The 20,024-nt window shown below is 43.6% G+C and overlaps 2 protein-coding genes across 4 annotated transcripts in view; one reads left to right on the top strand and one right to left on the bottom strand.

Annotated features, from left to right (window-relative positions):
• FNTB (farnesyltransferase, CAAX box, beta) overlaps positions 1 to 20,024 on the top strand; it is a 78,401-nt gene that overhangs the window by 18,375 nt on the left and 40,002 nt on the right. For both annotated transcript variants that reach the window (XM_008582937.1, XM_008582936.1), the window contains exons 2-4: positions 2,538 to 2,602; positions 13,165 to 13,237; positions 14,274 to 14,365. In XM_008582937.1, the coding sequence (XP_008581159.1) occupies positions 2,538 to 2,602; positions 13,165 to 13,237; positions 14,274 to 14,365 (230 nt within the window). The remainder of the gene's footprint in view (positions 1 to 2,537; positions 2,603 to 13,164; positions 13,238 to 14,273; positions 14,366 to 20,024) is intronic.
• Positions 3,775 to 20,024, bottom strand: part of MAX (MYC associated factor X) — a 95,379-nt gene continuing 79,129 nt past the window's right edge. For both annotated transcript variants that reach the window (XM_008582942.1, XM_008582943.1), the window contains one exon: positions 3,775 to 3,958. In XM_008582942.1, the coding sequence (XP_008581164.1) occupies positions 3,878 to 3,958 (81 nt within the window). In that variant the 3' untranslated portion in view covers positions 3,775 to 3,877. The remainder of the gene's footprint in view (positions 3,959 to 20,024) is intronic.

The following is a 20,024-nucleotide window of genomic DNA, read 5'->3' as shown; positions in this document are numbered from 1 at the left end:
TTTTAAAAAAAAAAAAAAAAAAAAAAAAAAAAAAAAAAAAAAAAAAAAAAAAAAAAAAAGAATTAATTTTGAATTTCCCCAACAATATCAAAGACCAATCTTTCTTTAATGATCTTATTGACAAATTTCTTGTATATTTTTCTATCCTATTCAGCTTACACTAAGGCAGGCATAACTGAGAAATGCAGTCTGTGTTCCACTTAGGCTGGTGCTTTGAATTGGTCCCGTCTGGGTGTCTGGAATAGAAAAAGAATTATGAAGAATCTGGGATAACTTTCTTATTCCTCCTAAGTGCTCATGGTGACTTCAGTCTGTTTTTTGAAGCATTGTACATTCTTAACCAGATCATCTCTCAAACTCATGTTCAAAGGCAAATACCAAAGTATATCCTAAAACCCATTGTAAGTGAATTTTAGATTGGCCGCTGTTGTATATGGTTCGTACCTCTGCTCCCCTCATTGTCACAGATAATTTTTGCACACTTGTCAAAGGGACTAGAGACTTTAGCTCAAAGAATGTTTCAGAAATAAATGACACATTTTTGAAATTTTCCATGGAAGAGATTATTATATATCTTAAATCTTTAGAATGTGCTTCACTACAAAGATCAGGGATGCTGATGAAGGTGCAACATTGTATCCTGTTAATCAGCCCTCTCCCTCATTACTATACCCTTGTCCTTACAGAAGCTCTCCTGTGAGACCACATCATGGTGTGGTCTTCAAAGGAGACACATGATCTTGTTTCTCTTGTGACCTGACTTTCTAAGATCTTTCATTTTATGGGACCATGGATGGAGTCCTGTGTGTGACATAGGACGAGGTATGCTATTTCTCTGGTGTTTTGGCAATTGATGTTCTTAAAAATCCCTTAGACTGAAATTGTCTAAATACTTGTTCAATCTGACAGTAAGAAGTCTGACCCTTGGCAGGAACTGACTGTATATTTGAGGATGGCCAGTTAATGAACAACCAAACAATTTCATAGAGCAGGCAAGAGTAAATCTTCAAGTGTAGGAGAGGAAAAAAATCATTTTCCCTGTACTCTGTCCTTGGCTGCAACTGCTGTAACAAAAGACAGATGTACAAAAGAAAATCAGTAGTTTATTAACATGTGTACCTCATGTGTACAGGAGATGCCCAGGGAAAAAAGAGTAACTCTGAAAGAGGTGATAGAGAACTCCAGCTAATATAGCATCTTCAACCAAAAACAGAGAAAGAACATTGTGGGGGAGGCCAGTTATGGAAAGATGACCAGGAAAAGTATGGTAAAGGAGAGTGAAGTTTGTTATGCGGATATAAGTAGGTGCCTTCTCCATTGATTAGAGTTTCTTGTGATTTAGTCTTCTTTCTCTTACTGGTACAGAGAGGGAGACACCCTTACATGGAGATTTTCTTTATAAATGTAAATTTTCCTTACAAAAGGGTAACTTCTGTTCTGTTTTCAGAGCTTCTTCTGTATCTGCAGTTTCTCAAAATAATCAGCTGGAAATAATCCTTATGCAATTGAGACATATTTTGGGGTGGTGCATTCTGGTGTCCTATATCATATTTTGAGGTGGCATGTTCTGGTCTCCTACACGAACAAAAGGTGTTTGTCTTCATCTGCTCCTTGAGTAACTGGTGACAGGGAGCCAAACACCAAAACTGCCATTAGTTTGGGTATTATGGATTAAGTTATTGGAGAAGTCGATTGTGATGCCAACATGGTCCAGGGGATTCTCTCTATCTTGTTTGTCCTAAGCCTGTCATCCTGCAGAGCGCCTGAATCCAGACTTATGATACTGTGGCGTACAAAACCACACCAAGCAACTCCAGTCAATAGGCATTGTGACAAGAGGAAGAAAAGTTGACAGACGTCTTGTTACTGAATTAAGCTCATGAGTCCCAAAGTCATAGAAATGAACAATGCACCCATCAGTAAAAGCAAGCAATGCTTTATTAAAAGAGGAGATAGACTTATGCATAACTTTTGCATAGCTACAGGAAAGCTAGCCCCCTGAGGGGAGCTGTTCTGGGTCTTTGATAGGGCAAGGGGTTAAGGAGTGCAGGCCAGTGTCATCATTCTGTGCCTCTGGAGGTGGTCCATTCCGTTATTCCTGGTTGTGCCATGGGTGCATGCTGAGTTAGGGTTTTGGTCCTTGCAACTGCTCAGTAGGTCCAAGATGGTGGTGGTGTTCATTGTCCTTATCCCAGGAGGTCATTGTAGTGGTCACCTTGAAGCTTTGTGTGCATACAGGAATTCCTAAAGGGGTCTTAAGGTTAATCTGTAACTTAATTTTTACAATTACAGTAAACAAGCCTTGGGGAGGGGTTTTGCAACTTAGTAAATATCTGTTCCCATCTTATCTCAGTTTATTGGGGCAGGCCATGGGGTAATCATGTGCCCTACTGGGGCCTCATGACTAAGGAGTGGAAAAGTAACAAAGTGTCCTGTGCAGGGAAAATGGAGTCAGTTTGGTTCACAGGCCTAGCCTTTTTCTGTCTCAGTCTCATCTGTATTTGTTTTCTCTTTCCCATCTCCTGCATCATTACCAGGCAAAAGTAGAAGAAAAGATCCAAGAGGTCTTCAGTTCTTATAACTTCAACCACCTTGTACCAAGGTAAGCTGTGGTTAGGAGCTTGAGGGGATCTGGGAGTGCAGCACCTCATCTAGGAGTCTTTCTTCTTTCCTCCTTGAGCCTGTCAAACCACAGGGGAGCATCTGCTGTGAGACTGGTGTTTTTTGACCTAGAGGCTACCTGGATATGCTTGTGACCCCACCTCTTCCCTCTGTTAGGATTCTGTTTAGAGGAGATGGTCCACTTGAACTGAGCCACCCAGTGTTACATGGAGGTGCCCCTCGAGGCCTAATCTCTGAGGTCTGAAGATGGAGAGAACTGCAGGGTTTTGTTTAGTTGTGGCCTGCTACTCTGGTGTTTAGATGAGAGCTCTCAAGTGTTCCTTTTTCGTATTACACTTTGAAACAGATATAGAGTCCAGGGGGATGGCAAAGAATGGGTTCCTTTGGTGTAAATTATTATTTGACTGGAAAAGTGTGAGAAGTTTGAGCTTCCCAGCCTGGTCCTTGTTGGTAATGGTGCAGCACATCCCAAGGATGAAATTTCAAATGAGAAATATAACGCCTTTTGTGTCCCTTGAAGATTAGCAAATTGAAGTCTTCTAAGGCCTGTGAGATCAGAAATTTTTTTTTTTTTTTTTTGTCTTTTTGTCTTTTTTCATGACCGGCAACGGGATTGCAACCCTCGGTGTTGCCCCCGCTCCTCGCTCAGCCAGTGAGCGGCCAGTCTGTATGTGGGATCCGAACCCTCGGCGGGAGCGCCGCCGCACTTCCCAAGTGGCGCACTGTAGCAGTGCGCCACCGGGCCGGCCCGAGATCAGAAATTTTAAAAAGGGAATTATAAGAAGAAATTTTATTATTTAATCTGAACCTTTATTTTCTCTTTTTTCCAGTATTTTGTCATGTATCACAGTAGAGTTTCATAAGGTTATTTCATTCCTTTATTAGTATTTCTCTTCTGGTCACAAATTGTTTCTCGGAAACCATCGTGTGTTATATTTCCAGCCTTCAGAATTGATCTGTTGCCCCAAACTGTGTGTGGTCATCATTTTATCTTTTCTTTGACAATCTTGGAGTGAAGTGGTTAGGCCGTGTGCTGCTGATTCACTCTGGTTGGGAAGCTGCAGGGTCTGAAGTCCAGCCTCCCTTCTTTTGTCCTGTCTCCTGACTTCTCAAGGCCCTCAAAGAGACCAAATCCTGGCCAGTCTCTGGGCACTTCTGTTTACTGGAACATTATGAATGGTTCCAGCCTTGTTACCTTTGGGTCTTTTTTGCTACAATTCTATTTTGCTACCATGTCCTTAAACATTTTTTCTAATTAGCCAAGGTAGAAAGCAGTTGGAAAAGGTAGGTGCTTATAGGGCAAAGCAGCTGGGAAGGTTAACTTCATCTTCTTTCCCTGGGGAAGGAAAGGAGGAAAATATAAGCTAACTAGAGAAGTCTTTCCCAAAACTGCTGAACTAAATCTCTGCATTAACGCAAAGTTCAAATCTCAGTAGAATGAATTATTCCTCTTGTCATGAGCCACAACTGGAGATTAGCAAATGATGTCACTTATTTCAGTAGCTCCGAAGAATGAGCTGTTTTAGATGTAATGGCCCCACAGGCAGTTCTGCTGCCCCTACACACAAGCTGGTACAAGCCGAGTTTCGCCAGAGGTGGTGGGACTTAGTGATGGTGAGGGGCGTGATTGCTTTAGGAGGGGCCACGTTGTTAGCAGTCGTACTCCCACATGGCTCACCTGATTCAGCTCTGAGTCACTACCTGCTGCGTGGGGCTCTGGACATACATCCTGTGTCTCCCATGCAGGGACCTTTGATCATTTGACTTTCTTTTCATCTACCATTGGAGTAGAGCTCTGGGACTCTTTTATTCTTACTGAGATATGAGGAAGCACGGGAGGTTATAGTTTGGGAGGAAGAAGTTGCTGTTTTTTGGGAGTGATGGGAGAACACAGTAAAGGAGTAAAATTCCCCAGGTTCATAGGTCTTAGGTCAGGTGCAGGTGGAAAACAAAAATGTTCCTCAGGGGCTTGGATCCCTGTGGAAATAGAATATATCAGGGCTCTGGGTTTGTCTCAGGGATCTGACAGTTTCCCATTTTATCATCACCTGTGAAAATGAGTGTATTAAAGTATGGTAATTTAATTAGCATGCTAATTAATATTAGAGATAGCACACCTTTTGTCTGAATGGCTAAGTACTTATATCAATATAAGGCTGAAGCCAAATACCACCATCATACAGTGAACTTCGAGGATAAAGGAATAAATCTGAAAATTTATCAGAATTTTAAATTATTATCACAATTTCAATATTTAACATTTTAGTAGTCAAGTTTAAAAGTCTGGGCTGGCTGGTTAGTTGAGTTGGTTAAAGCGCAGCCTTATAATACGAAGGTCACGGGTTCCCTGTACTGACCAGCTGCCAAAAACAAACAAAAAAAACCAAAATTAAAAGTCTGACAGTATAATGCAGGAAAACCTTCACTGTTAGCTAAAGTGCCTATTCAGATATTAGTGGTAAATCTAGGTGACATGGCTTGTTGTGTTTCTGAGGTCATGATGCTGATGAGATGTGACAGAATCACACACACTCCCAGGACCACTGGCCACACACAGGTCCAGGATGCCCGCAATGATGCTGAAGTAGGTATTCGCCTACTCAGCCTTCCAGAGCCAAAGCCAAATAGCAAGTTTGGCTCAAAATCAAGGCTGGAGCTGAGTGTCAGTACATTCCACAATTAATTCCTTTCCCAGAAATGACTTTCCTCTCTCTGAGGCTGTGAAATGTGCGTCCTATCCTGCAGTGATGTAGTCAGTCCCAAGGAGCTTTTTGACTGTGCTTTCAACAATTTTGTTTATCAGCATCCTTCTTTCCCATGATAGTTAGTTTTTCCTTCCTGGTGAGTAATTATTCTTGCTGTTCCGTGCCCTTATGAATTTACCTTTTTCCATTTATTACATTAGCTGTACTAAGAAATCTGAAATGCACAAACTACGTATATATTCACTCTCATATGTAGAATTAAAATTGTTTTCTCTTGGGCAAAAGTGGCCTGGTGCTCCTCACAAGTGAGAAATATTGATCATGTCCCTGTGCTAAAGAGCCCTGGAGATTAAGTGTTGACAGTGGCTCTGAAGACAGAACACTTTGAATTGAAGCTCTCAGAGCAATTCTCGCACAGGTGCTTGCTTAGCTTTCATGTTTTCTGCCATTCCTATATGTAATGTTATTTTAGAATTTCCTAAATCCTGAGCACTTAGAAGATGTATTCCTTCCTTACTGTTCTCTCCAAGGTCCTTACAAATTAATTCACCTTCCTTCCCACCTTCCCTCAAGTGGTTTATTACTTACATGCCGGAAGTTTACTTGTTGACCAGAGAGGCCCCTGGCTTTAGTAGGTTTAGAAAGTTCATAGGAGCCAACAATGGACTGAATCCCCTGTCCTCTCAACTGTCACAAACAAAGGCATGATTCTCAGGACTGGTCCAGGTTTAGGGGAAGGAAGTATATTTACTCTCATTCTAGTCTGCTGTATTCATTTGAAGTCATTCAGTTTTCACTCATTCAGCAACAGTACCTAGAGGGTTCTCTAAAGGGCCAGGCACTCTGCTGGGCTCTGGGAAACAGGCTTGAGCAAGGCTGGCCACAGTCCTTCCCCTGCTGGGCTCTCAGTCTCATGGGAGAGGTGGACATTCAATAAGTGAATACAGACACACAGTTACCAATGGGATGCTCCAAGAGAATCACAGGGAGGATCTAATTTAGATCAGGAAGTCAGGGAAGGCCTCTCAGAGAAAGTGACATTTAAGCTGAGACCTGTAGGGTGAGTAGGGTTGGCTAAGTCAGGGGGTGGCAGGAGTTGCAAGCATAAGAAGCAGCATGTGCTAAAGCCCTGAAATGGAAAAGAGCAGATCTCGAAGAAGGCAGTGTGACTGGAGCTCAGCGAGAGCCTGAGATGAGGTTGGAGAGAAGTGGGTGGAGGCACATTGTGAAGGGTCTTGAAGCCCGGGCGGCTCACCCATGGAAGAAATACAATTTACATCGCTACTCAATACACATATATTTGTAAGTTCAGACAGTGGAAACCCGACTTCTAATATCCTTGATATATTTATCTACTTGGTCATTCCTCTTGTGTGTCGCAATCTGCTGTCTTCTGCACAGTCACACAGATGCCCTCCTCTCCACTTGAGCTCCAACACCCTGTATCCCACCAGCGCCCCAGCTCCTGCACAGAGCCTATCTTGTTCTGCTCCACCTGCCTGAGTGGCTTTGGGGCTGAATTGTTCAGGGAAGAAAGGGAAGAGCCCTAGTTTTTCTTTTTTAACTTCCTATGCAGAAAACGTTTCTGGAGAGAAGTGAATTGGGAATAAAGATATGATAAGGCTATTAGTTTCAGCTGCCATAACAGAATCCTCCAAACCATGTGGCTTTAGCAACAGAAATTTATTTTCTCTTAGTTCTCTTGGTTCCAGTTCCAGAGGCTCGAAGTCCAAGATCAAGGTGCCAGCAAGGTTGGTTTCTCTTGAGGCCTCTCTCTTTGGCTTGCAGATGGCCACCTTGCTGTGTCCTCACACGGTCTTTGTGTCTCACCTCCCTGGTGCACAATAAGACACTAATTCTATTGGATTAGAGCCCCACCCTTATGACCTCATTTAACCTTAATTACTTCTTTAAAGGCCCTATTTCCTGAACACAGTCACATTGGGGGTTAGCACTTTAACATATGAATTTTGGGGGACACAATTCAGTCCATATGGTAAGGCTCTTAGTACAGTTTCTGACTGACCAAAAGAAACTGGATATATGTCCCTTCAATTTGAAAGAATCAGAAACTTCAAAAGAAAAGTTAAAATTCTGTCAGCTAGCAATGTGGCCCTTTAAGCTCTAGATAAACACTCAAAAAACAAATACCTTTTCCAAGATTTTGGAGTAACATATGTATATAGCATTGGCGTGTGTGTGTTTATGATTAAATGGATGAGAATGAAAGAGTTTTCATTGTGGAAATAGTCACTGAAAGTAATTCCTCTTCCCGTGATTGTGGCTAAAGATGAAACAAGGTAAAAGACCTCATCAGCCCCTCCCCAGCAGGACTCGTAGGTTATGAGTGAGGTTCAGCGGGGGAGGAGAGCTATTTGGGCTGGCTCAGGTCCTGTCCCCAGGGACCAACCCAAAGCTGAAAAAAAGGTGACTGAAGCTTCCTTCAATTAGATGTTTCTGGGCAGGTGGGGCTTTAGGCAGTTTCTTGTCACTTCAGGATGCTGAGAAGTAAGCCAGCCTTTTACCCTCTGGAGGTAGCATTTGCCTTTGAGGTCCTTCATTTTCTAGTGACTGAAGAGCCCCTGGTCGAGTGAGAGAAGTGCTCAGAAGACAAGGAGAAGGGGTCCTTCTCTAGGTTTTTGTTTTAATTGCATGAAAGGATATGTTAAGATGTTTAGTTTAGCTCTTTAAAAATACTGATAGGGAAGGTTAACCTTTAGCTGGTAGGTTTTGTGCAGTGTGGTGCGTATGAACACACTGGAGAACTCATAGAGCAACGCTTGGTCCCGATCAGATACACACGTTCTTCAGTCTCATCGCCCTTCTCTTTGCCCTGTTGATTGGATTTTAACTTCTTTGAGGTTTATCATTTGTCTTATTCTGTTTTCTGTTGCTGTAACTGAATACCTGAGACTGGGTAATTTATAAAGAAAAGAGGTTTATTTTGGCTCATGTTTCTGGAAATTGGGAAGTCCAACATTGGGCAGCTCCATCTGGTCAGCTTCTGGCGAGGGCCTCGTGCTGCGTCATAACATGGCAGAAGGCATCACAGGAGGAGGGGCACACGAGAAAGCCAAACTGGCTTTTATGACAGACCCACTCTTGTGATAATCCATTGATCCGTGAACAGAGGGCTGTGCCCTCATGTCACAATCACCTCTTAATGCTGGACATTGGAGATTAAGTTTTAACATGAGTTTTGGAGGGGACAGATATTCAAACCATAGCATTATTCTTTTAAATTGAAGGGATATGTGTATCCAGGGAGTATAGTCTCTTTTGGTTAGTCAGAAACTGACCTTACTATTTTCCTTTATTCTTTCTTTTGTTCCTTTGACAAATGGGTGTTTGAGAGCCTGCTCTGTGCCCAGCACTGTGGTGGATGCTCAGACAGACATGAGCTCTCCTCACAAAGTTACAGTGTTGTCAGGTAACAGGTAATTCCAATAAAATACAGCTCCCTTCTCACCTGGTGCCTTTCTCCAGCGTTCTACTCAGGATCATGGAATTTTAGTTACAAGGAACTCTTAATGCCTGACCTATCCGAATCAGGTAGCTAATGTTCTCTTCTGGTATAGAGTATGCTTCCTTCTCTTCCCTGTGTCTTAGCATCTCAAAGTATTTGGCATATTTGAATTCTTTTGACTGTTTTTCAGTTAGAAAATAATTAACCTTTAGAAAACCCCACTGTGAATGGAGCCATTAAGAGTTAGAGTTGGGAATTCTGGCTCTGGATTCTGTGCTCTTCCTCACCTGGCTAGGGTTTCTCAGCCTCCCCTCACTTCTTGACCTCATAAATGGTCTCTCGAACCCTCCCGGTTCTTGTGCATCCCGGTCTTGGTTTCCCACCCACTCAGCCTGTGCCAGAGGTGTGGTGTGCTGTTTCAGCGACTCACTCTTTCCAATTCCTCCCCGCCCTGCCATCCTGCTCTTCCCATCTTGCCACTCCTTACCATAGCATCGCCACTCGCTGCCACTTCCAAGGGCCCCAGCAAGATCATTCAGGAAGAAGTCTCCTCACAGTGCTGCCGACTCGCTTTACCACATCTGTACCACCTGGCTTCTGCTGGGCCTTCACTGACTGCTTTATGATCCTTTTATGCATCTCATGTAGAGTCCCTAACATGTTCACCACGTTGGCCAATCACAACTCTCCTATGATCTTGACTCCTAGTTCCTAAGAAAGTTGAGGCCGACCCCATGCATTTTCTGTTTCCTCACCCCCACCTCACAGTCCTATGTTAGCTAGCTTCACAGTCTGCCCATCACCTCTGTCTCCGGGAGTGTAGACTCCTTCCTCACTGCCAGCCTCACATCTCCTGCTGTACTCGCACCCCAACCCTTCTGCCCCCTCTTTGGGGACCTTCCTTAATGGATTTTCTCAGGGCTGTTGCATTTTCAGCATCTTCCCTTTGCCCTCAAATATGTGCACCTCTTCTCTACCTTAACACCTGATGGAGGTTAGATGTGCTTTCCCCTCCAAAACTCATGTGGAAATTTGATCTCCAATGTGGCAGTGTTGGAAACTGATTGAGTCATGGGGGCGGATCCCTCATGAATGGATTAATGCTCTCCCTGGGGGAGGGGGGATTAATGAGTGAGTTCTCGCTCTATTAGTTCCCACAAGAGCTCATTGCTTAAAAAGACCCTGGCACCTTCTCTCTCTCTCTTGCTTCCTCTCTCACTATGTGATCTGCTTGTACCCACCAGCTGCCTCCCACTTTCCGCCATGAGTGGAAGCAGCCTGAGGCCCATGCCAGATGCAGCTGTTCCAGAATCGTAAGCCAAATAAACCTCTTTTCCTTATAAACTACCCAGTCTCAGGTATTTCTGTTATACCAACACAAACGGACTAAAACAACACCTGCCTTCACCCCCAGTACCGCCTCCGGCTTCCGCTCTGTCGTCTTTCTTCCCTCACCGCTGCCACAAGCGCACTGAGATGGGGGCTTGGTTTCCTGCTTCCAGTCTTACGCCCACTTCAGTCCCTTCAGTGTGCTGCTGTGAGTGTGATGTGGAAAATGCAAATGTGAACATGTCTTTCCCGTGCCTAAAATACTTCGTTGACTCTCTTTTTAAAAAATGTATTTGCCTTTGTTTTTTACGGTAGCACTTTAAGGAGATATAATTCATATGTCATAGAATTCACCTTTTAAAGTGTACAATATTCACAGAGTTGTACAACCATCATCACAATTAATTTGAGAACATTTTCATCACCTGAAAAAGAAACCCTGTACTCTTTAGCTATCCCTCCCAGTTCTTCCATCTCTCCCAGCCCCTGACAACCACTTACTCTACTGTCTGTCTCTGGATTTGCCCATTCTGGACATTTCCTATAAGTGGAATCATACAGTATGTGGTCTTTAGTGACTGGCTTCTTTCCTCAGCCTGGTGTCTTCAAGCGTCATCCGTGTCATAGCACAGTGACTCCTGTTTGCTCTTAGGCTTACAACCAAGCTCCTGAATGTGCTCAGGAGTCGCGTATGATCCGACACCCCGTACCTCTCCAGACTGATTTCTCTCTGCTCACTCCCTTGTACTTTTGTTCCAGCTGAACTAAACTGATTCGAATGTGCCATGGTGTCCTCTCCATTTATGCCTTTCCAGCCTCAATGCTTTTCCATTTGGGAAGGTTTTCCTGACCCTCCATGCCTTCCTGTGTGCTGCCAGAGCCTTCTGCGCTCCCCTGATCATAGCCTTTATCGGGCAGAGCTCTACTTGCCGTTTACTTGTCTGTGTGACCTCTGAACTGTAGTGCTAGGGAGCATCTCCCCCAGTGCCAGACACTCTGCCCACACAGAGTGGGTGCTCCTGAGTCCTGACCACCAGGTCTTCGTGGAAGAGAAACTGAGTCTGGCCTTCTCTACAGTTTGCCCTCCCCACTGTCCTGAACACTGTTGAAGGTTGCCAGTCACTCTGTGGTACGTCATCTTTTCCTCTGTCTTACTGCAGCCTCTGCCACTGTTAAATACCTCCATGAAATTCTCTCCTCCCTGATTGCCTGTGACTTAATGCTACCTTTGTCCTTCCCCTGCTTGCGTAAACTCTCTTACTTCTCTCAGTCACTGGCTTCTTCCTCCAAGTCCTTGAAGATGGGTGTTTCCACAGTTCTGTATTCAAACTTTTCTCTCTGCTCTCTCATCTCCTCCTCTGGCTTTGCCTGTCACCTGTGTGCAGATGAGTGATTCTCCATCTGTATGTGTAACCTGTTTCCCTCTCCTGAGCCTCATGTGTTTCAGCGGCCAGATGACATCCTCACCTGAATACTCCTCCGGCGCCTTAAAATCCACGTGTCCAGGAGTTAGCTTATCCTGGGTCACCACGCCTGTTTGGGCCCTTAGTACCTCCCGCGCGGTCAGCTCTTCGCAGCCTGCCACCCACTCTTTCCACCTCAGGTCTCTGCCCACTGCAGAGCCCTCACTTAGTTCAGTTCGTAAACACATATTGAGCGCCTAGTGCTCTCAGGTGCTTTTTCTAAAGCACAGTTCTGGTCATCTTTTCTCAGATCAAAAACCTTCAGGGCTTCCTTTGCCTACTAAGTTGAGTAGAAATTCCCCAGCAGATGTCCCAGACCCCTGTAAAGAGGGCCTCAGCTGCCTTTTCTACCATTCCTCTTTCATTCCTGTGTTTAGGCCTGGTTACCCCACGTGTCTCTCGCACACTTTATACATGTGCTGCACACTACAGTAGCCATTGCTACCCACAGCTATTTAAACTTTAATTAAAATTTTTTCCTCTACCAGGACCACCCACCTCAACATCCACCTCTTTCACACAACCTTCCCTGATCATTCCTTTCTTAATGAGATGTCCCTTCCTTTTGAGCCCTCTGTTGTATTTTGTGTTTTCCCTTTATAAAATCTACTCATTTCTTCCATGTATTGTATCCATTTATGTACTTACCTCATTTCCAGTACTGAATTGGAAGACTTTTAGGGGTAAAGACTATATTTTTGACCTTGTTCTGAGCATGGTGTAGTGGGAGTTTGATAAACAGTTGTTGAATTGACCTCCTAGAAAAGGGAATGGTTTTCTTTCCATTTGTTTCTGTAATCAGCAAGCACAGTGAAAATCTTGACATTCTGTTCTTTTTTCTTCCTTCCATAATCACAGGGGCCCCTTCTGCGAGACCAGGCAAGAAGTGCAGCCTCTGTCCTTTGCCCTGGCCTGTGCAGGTGGCCATGGGTGGCACATTCCATCTTAAAGCCAGTATTGCTGACATCAGTGCCAAGGACAGCAAGTGGCTGCAGAATACAAACACGATCCTGTGGCTGGGGCTGTGGGTCACATGTGGGAGGTGGAATTTCAGAGAGTGAATAATAGAAGGATAACCAAGGGGCAGGCAGAGTGCAAACTGCAGGCCTCAGAGAAGTGATCCCAGAAGAAATGACTGAAATGACAGCGGCTCACCAAGTTAGGGAGGTAGTGAGGCGTGGATTTAAATTGCTTACAGGATGGGGAGCCACATAAGATATCTGTGCTTACTTAGATCCTGGAGGAACTTTTTGGGTGGATTGCCATGCCTGTCTGTATGTGTTCATTTCAGCTTTTCATTTAGCCCAAAGGAGGCTGTCCACTGGGAAGGAGATAGTCTCACCCAAAACATCTGCCAGCACATTTTCAGACACTAGAGACATTCAGATGTGGGTTTCTTTTCTCTGGTTTAGTTGGCCTTTGGGGCTTAAGAAGTTGCTGCTTGTCCATTCAGTGACTGTGGGGGGACGTCCTGAGGCTGAGTGTGTGTGCGTGCATGTGTGTGTATGGGTGTCCATGTGTGGGGTGGAAGCATAAGCTATTAGGATAGGCTTATAGACTGTGTTGTGTGTCTTTCCAGGCTTGTTTTGCAGAGGGAAAAGCACTACCATTATCTGAAGAGAGGCCTTCGACAACTGACAGATGCCTATGAGGTAAACGCATTGCCCAGTTGCTCTTTGTATCGAGTCATCAGTCGAGTCCTCCTGTTTTGTCTGCTTGAATGTAAAAGACTGTTGGGCCCAATCCGTTGCACATTCACTCATTGTGCCCTGTGGCTCTGGTAGGAACCAGGGTGCTGTCACAAAGCTGGGAATCTCCCTTCTGAAAGGGGCAGAACCAGGTCTCTTCTGGTCTTGTCATCCCCTCAGAGTTAGTGGAGCACCCTAGATGGGGTGGGGCCTCTTCCCCTATAAGACCATGGCTGAGGGGTTCACATGCTTTCTCTAGATGCCCTTGACAGCTGGCTAAAGTCAGTTACCTATTCATCCCTAGCCCTTTGCCTGTAAACAGATCTAATTTCTGTACTGCCAGAGGACCAGTAATGTGAATCCCAGAGAGTACTACTTGCAGTTTAACACTTTAGGCCCAAACTTACAGTAGATGTTAAATGATATTCCTCAGAGCCTTCCTATTCACAAAGGAGCCTTGGGTGAAGGAGGGGTAGGATGGGGGTCGGGGGATGGGGGTTGGGATGGGAATGAGTGGGAGGCAAAGGGTGAATGCCAGTCTTCCTGCCCCACCTTATATAGAGCAGCTCCACTTTTAAGCTGCTTTTTATTTTGGGCTTCTGCGTTTGATTACTTATGGCAGGGATTTGCTAACTCAAATGCCTGTAAGGCCCAAGCAGGCAGCACAAATAAGCGGAGTAGGCTGGGTGGAGACCAAGGTAAACTGGAGGCCCCGTATGTCTATCCTGTTCCCACCAGTTGCTGCCATCTGGGAATGCAGACCTAGGGCTGCCAGATCTTTGTTTCTTTATTTTTTTAAATCCCATTGTCCTTTTCTCACAGATGGTTATTTCTGCTCCTAGCTAAGGCCACAAAGCAAAGCCTCCTTCATTCACTGATTTTTTTCAAGCAAGGGGGGCTTCTTTCCCTTTGCCACGCTGGCAGGACTCAGTGGCCTTGTCAGCAGTGTCTCGGGATGATTCTGAGTGAGGGTGTATTTCCTCCCCTGTCCCTCTCACAGTGTCTGGACGCCAGCCGCCCATGGCTCTGCTATTGGATCCTGCACAGCTTGGAACTGCTAGATGAACCCCTCCCCCAGACGGTGGCCACAGAGTGAGTCTGGCTTCGGGGAATCTGGGGTGTTCTCTGAGATTGCATTTGAGTTGGTTTTCTTTTTTTTTTCATTTCTCTTTTGTTTTGAATGAAAAAAAACCAGAGTGCTACAAAGAAACCTTTGCCTTTCTCTTGACCTCCAGCAACTTCCTGAAACTCCTCCACTTTAGAAACCCATAAGTAAGCTGGTGGGCAGAACAAGACTTTGAACTCCCAAGAGAAGGATTCTGGTTTCTTCTGTGGCCTTTTCTTTTGGCTCTCAGATCTGGTCTTTGAGAAAAGTCTTCATTATCAACTCTGAGACACGTGATTTTGTCACAAAGTACAGTGCGCATTTGAATAGCTTCTGTGCGGAAGCAAGTGCCAGCCCAATGAACAAAAATGCCTTCGCCTTCCAGAAACACCTCTAGAAGTACCACCTCCCCAGTGCCTGGAGGAAGAGGACAGCTCCTTATGGGGCTGGATGTGCTGCTGTCTTGGTATACAAATGCCGTGACTCACAGTTTTCTTAAGTTTCTGATTTATGATTAGCGATCTAAGCAACTGAGATTCTCCCCGAGCTGCTTGTGCAGATGGCATTCTAGATGTGGCACCTCATTTTCAGAAGCTCATCACAATTTATATCTTAAAGAAGAAAATACTGATCATTGCTCCAGTCTTAGGGATACCTGGGATAGGAAAGGGCAGCCAGTAATCAGGTCCAGGATATCCACTGAGAGCAAGCACGTCCTGCCGGTGGTGTTTTGAGTTCATCTGCTCCGCCAGCGCTCCTGAGGGGAAGGAATCTGGGATCAGAGGCCCCTGAGCCAGGTTTGTTTTTCCACAGCCCAAGGAGGCATCTGTGCCAGGACACATGGAGACTAGCTGGTGCCTCACCCTGGTCACAGTGCCCCTGCCTCCGTCACGTTGTCAGGTCAGAAGAACAGAACAGCACATTGTCTCATTCATTCTGTCTTAACAATAACCTCTCATTCTTGCCTTCCTGGGCAGCCTGTCTTGTGATGAATGTGGATGGGGAAGATAATAAAGAATTAGGCCATTAACCCTTGTGATACACACGATGCTTTCTGAGGGAGAGGAAAAATGTGCATTGTTTTTTTCATCGGGATGCTGCTGCGAGCCTAGTTGCTTCCAGCACTGGAAGGAGGGTTGCACACAGTTCTGCGGTGACAGGAATTTAATTGTCAAAATAAAGACCCATGTGTTTTTGAAATACCAGTTGGGGGTTGAGGGTTATTTGGGAAGTTTTTTCCCCACACCTACACAGTCAGGATGTACCCTAGGAGAATGGGAAAGTTGTAATTGAAAGAAGAAAGAAGAAATGGAAGAATTCTATGAGAGTGAAGTACAGATGCCCAGTGGAGAAGGCCAGCTTGAAGTGGGAAGATAGAGCGATGGAGGGTTCCCCAAGGGGAGAAACTTCGGTCAAAATACCAATTTTGAGTTTTTTCTAGGTGGTATCTTTGGTATTTTATAGTTAAGGCTTTTGTAAGGAAATGGCAACATCAGACAGGAAGAGAACTCTTTAAAGGGCTTTTCACAGTGAAAGTTGGAAACCTAAATATCAACTGTAGGGGATGCTTTAAAATTTAAAGTTTAAGTAAATTATGGTGCAGTACATACAATGACATACTGTGCAACCATTTAAAATGTGTATATTTGTATATGAAATGTATATATTTATAGAGAGAGATGTGAAGTGAAAACAGGCAGTTAAAAAGATTCAACTTTTATAGATTAAGGGCCAACCCCGTGGCTCACTCGGGAGAGTGCGGTGCTGGGAGCGCCGCGGCCGCAGGTTCAGACCCTATATAGGGATGGCCGGTGTGCTCACTGGCTGAGCGCAGTGTGGGTGACACCAAGCCAAGGGTTACGATCCCCTTACTGGTCACAAAAACAAAAACAAAAAACCCCCCAAAAACCCAAAAAACAACTTTTATAGATTAAAAATATAGGTGGTTATATATATACACAAAAAACCAGAAGGATACATACACACGATAGTAGTTATTTCTGGATGGTGGGGTTAAAGGCGATTTTTTAAAAATTGTTTTTTCTAATCTTATTTGCATTTTCTAAAATTTCTACCGTGAATCTTGTTTTGTAAAAGAACATTTAAAAAATAAAAAGTTGGTTTGTCTTAATTTCAAGAGCCATTCAATAGTAATGACTGAGAGTTTCTGCTTCAGAGCTGACTTGAAAGCTTTACCTGTAGTTTTTCTGAGCATTGATTTGATGGACTTTTAAAGAAACACTCAGACTTTCCAATAATGTATTTTATTTTGTGCCTAGTAGGCAGTTAATTCTAGCTGCAGATATTTGTTGTGAGCAGAGCCTAGTAGCTCTGACCTATAAGGAAATAAACTATTTTTAGTAAGATACAGAGCAATCTTAATGACATTTATAAAAATATGGGGATTTTTGTTTAGACTACCTGAAATAGGATATTGCCTTTTTCTTTATTTTGCATGGTGAAAAGAAATGCTTTGAAATGTGGTTAGTTTTTTTTTCCCAGAGGACGTAGAGGCAGAGAGTAGTCTAGCTCTGTAGTTTTGTTGTTTTCCTGTGCTCTTCTTTTTACACTGCCCCACCTAGCAACACACACGCCCTACACGTACGCAAAGGTTTCTCCTATTTTGTTCACTGTTGTGCTTCCGTTTGCTCAGGGAGCAACAACATGATAAGCTGGGTTCCCTCTAGTGGACAAAATTACTTTTGTCAGCTACTGGCAAGGACAGTTTTTTAATGCTGGTATCAGACGTTTCATAGTATATTCATAGGTAGTAATTCAGCTTGCCTCTCTTAAGAGGTCATGTACACAATTTTATGTGTGTTTACATGAAAAGTAAATATTTTGGAGCCAGACTAAGTACACTGGCTTTGTGATTTTGGCAGTGAAGGAAGCATCCTTTAATGAGAATCCCATGCTTTGTTATTGAATGAAAGCTACTTTAATGTAACAGCAAAATGAAAATCATAGGGAGATCACTGCATTGCTAAAGTTAGGTATTTAGCTTCTGTAAGAGCTAAAAATTGTCTTTAACTAAAAACCATTTTAGGACTTTTCAGCTTATAAAGTTTTTCCAAAGGTAAATTTAATGTTTGGTATTTTGGTGTTTTTATTTTCCTTTCAAAAGGTTATTAGTAGCTTATCTCCTGAATAGCTCCTTAAATGTTTTTTCTTTTAATTTTTAAATTTAAATATAATTTTTATGTTTCCTTACCTTTGATGAAGACTCCATATCTACTCATTTGTCTTCTGGGCATCTCATGGGTACAGGTCAAGGATGCTGCTAAATATCCTCTACGGGACAGTCCCCACCACAAAGAATATCAGGCTCAAAATGTCAATAGTGCTAAATCTGAGAAACTCTACTCTAAAATAACCAACTTTTGACTTGCCCATATTTCCAAAGCAGCAGCCATCCAGAGCATTGCTGGTGCTTGGTGAAGAGTCAAGTAACCTGTCCGACTCTATGAGAGCGCTGACCTCCTGGAATCAACAAAAGATGCTGCCTGTCCTTTACCTGTTCATTGTCCTACTCTATCTAGTGAAGGAGTTACCTCTCCATTGTATCAAGCTGAAGCTGTATTGCAGTGTGAAGTCTGAAAGTACAGTCATGCACCACATAATGATGTTTGGGTCAATGAAGGATCACGAAGACCACAGTGGTCCCATAAGATTATAATGGAGCTGAAAAATTCCTGTCACCTTATTGACATCATAGCCATTGTAAGGTCATAGTGCCATGCATTACTCAGATAGGAGCAGAAGGCTATACCATCTAGCTTAGGTGTGCAGTAGGCTATACTGTCTAGGTGTGTGTAAGTACATGTTTGCACAATGACGGGTATTTCTCAGAATGCATCCCCGTCATTAGCGACGCATAACTGTATCAACACTAGAAGAAGCCCAATGTCAACTCATGCATCTTGCATTTGCATCTACTCCTAAGCCATCCTGCTTAAGGATGACCATTCTTATTTCCAAAGCTGCAATTTTTATAACATTCTGGGGTTTAAGTCTGTCTTTGGTAATTTATTCTGGTGCTGAAGTTTTTTCTTAAATCTAACCTAAATTGTTCTTGCTGCAGATCAATTTCTCTAGTTTACTAGAAAGTTTGTGTAATTACCCTTTGTATACTTGAGGTGCTTTGCTGCGTAGCTTCCTTACCATCTGTAGTACTAAGCCTTTTAATTTTTTTTATACTTAGCCATTTTTACAGTTCTAATCTGAACTCCCTTTGAGTTGGAAAATGGAGACTAGAGCCAGATACAGTTTTGACCGATATTGTGTTTATGATGTTTTTAACAAGCATTTTTTATTGTGGTTCACAACTCATGGACCCTAATCTCTGGTCTTTTGTTTGCTATGTCCCTAGTCAGTTCCTGTCTTGTGTTTATATTCATATAATTTACCCAGCCCCCATCCCTAAGTATATCACTTGCCACTTGTACCCGTTTCATTTGTTTTATTCTTATTGGCTTCTGATTTGTTTCCCTGATCATTTTGTATTATTTGATTGTTTACTGCACATGCCGTTGAATCCTTCATCCAAGTTGGTGGCAGTGATGTCCAGAATCAACCACTTTAGATCAGTCCTCAACCACCACCTGAAAAGTCCGAGTAAACTTTTTATAAGGCTGACAGTAAATCCTTGATACTCTTGTTTTGAACTTGATCCTCTTTACAAGTTTTACATACTCTTTAATAGTTGAATGACAGAGCAGTGATGTTCCATAGAACTTTCCATGATAATGGAAATGTCCTATATTTGTGCTAATATGGTAGCTACTAGACACATGTGGCCATTGAGCACTTGAAACATGGCCTGTGAGAGTGAGGAGCTGAATTTAATTTTAATTAAATGAAAATTTAAATGGCCTCATGTGACTAGCAGCTATCAGTTGGACAGTGTAGATCTCATTGCTACCCAAAATATGGTCCCCAGACCAGGAGCATTGCCATCACCTAGGAGCTTGTTAGAAATGCAGAATCTTAGGCCCATCCCATTCTACTGAATTAGAGCTGCAGGATAACAAGATTCCCAGGTTATTTCTATGCCCACAAGTGTGAGAAGCACTGATACATGGCTGAACATTGGAGTCCCATGGGGAATTTTAAACAGTACTGCCACCTTGGTCCCAACCTCAGTAATTCTGATTTAATTAGTATTAGGTGAGGCCTGGGCATTGGGATTTTTTTAAAACATCCCCCAAGTGATTCTAATTGTGCAGGAAAGACTAGTAGTGCGCAAACTTTTTATGTGAGTCACCTGGGAATTTGGTAAAAATACAGAGGCCCAGGCTCTTTTCTCTTTCAGCAAGCCTGGTTCTCTGTATTCTTTAGTAGCTCTTCAGTGATTCTGATACACACATTTTGGGTTTGAAAATCCCTGATATAGAAGATAGTTTCCGGGCCGGCCCGGTGGCGCACTGGATAGTGCGCCGCTTGGGAAGCGCGGCGGCGCTCCCGTCCGAGGGTTCGGATCCCACATACAGACCGGCTCCTGCTCACTGGCTGAGCGAGGCGCGGGAGCAACACCGAGGCTTGCGATCCCGTTGCCGGTCCCCGGTCCGGTACGGGGGCAACACTGAGGGTTGCGATCCGTTGCCGGACACGGAAAAAAGACAAAAGACAAAAAAAAAAAAAAAAAAA

The sequence above is a fragment of the Galeopterus variegatus genome, unplaced genomic scaffold (genome assembly GCF_000696425.1).
Source record: "Galeopterus variegatus unplaced genomic scaffold, G_variegatus-3.0.2 Scaffold2770, whole genome shotgun sequence".
In the NCBI taxonomy this organism is placed as follows: domain Eukaryota; kingdom Metazoa; phylum Chordata; class Mammalia; order Dermoptera; family Cynocephalidae; genus Galeopterus; species Galeopterus variegatus.
The sequence above is the reverse complement of the archived record's forward strand: the minus strand, read 5'-3'. Positions and strand labels throughout refer to the sequence as shown.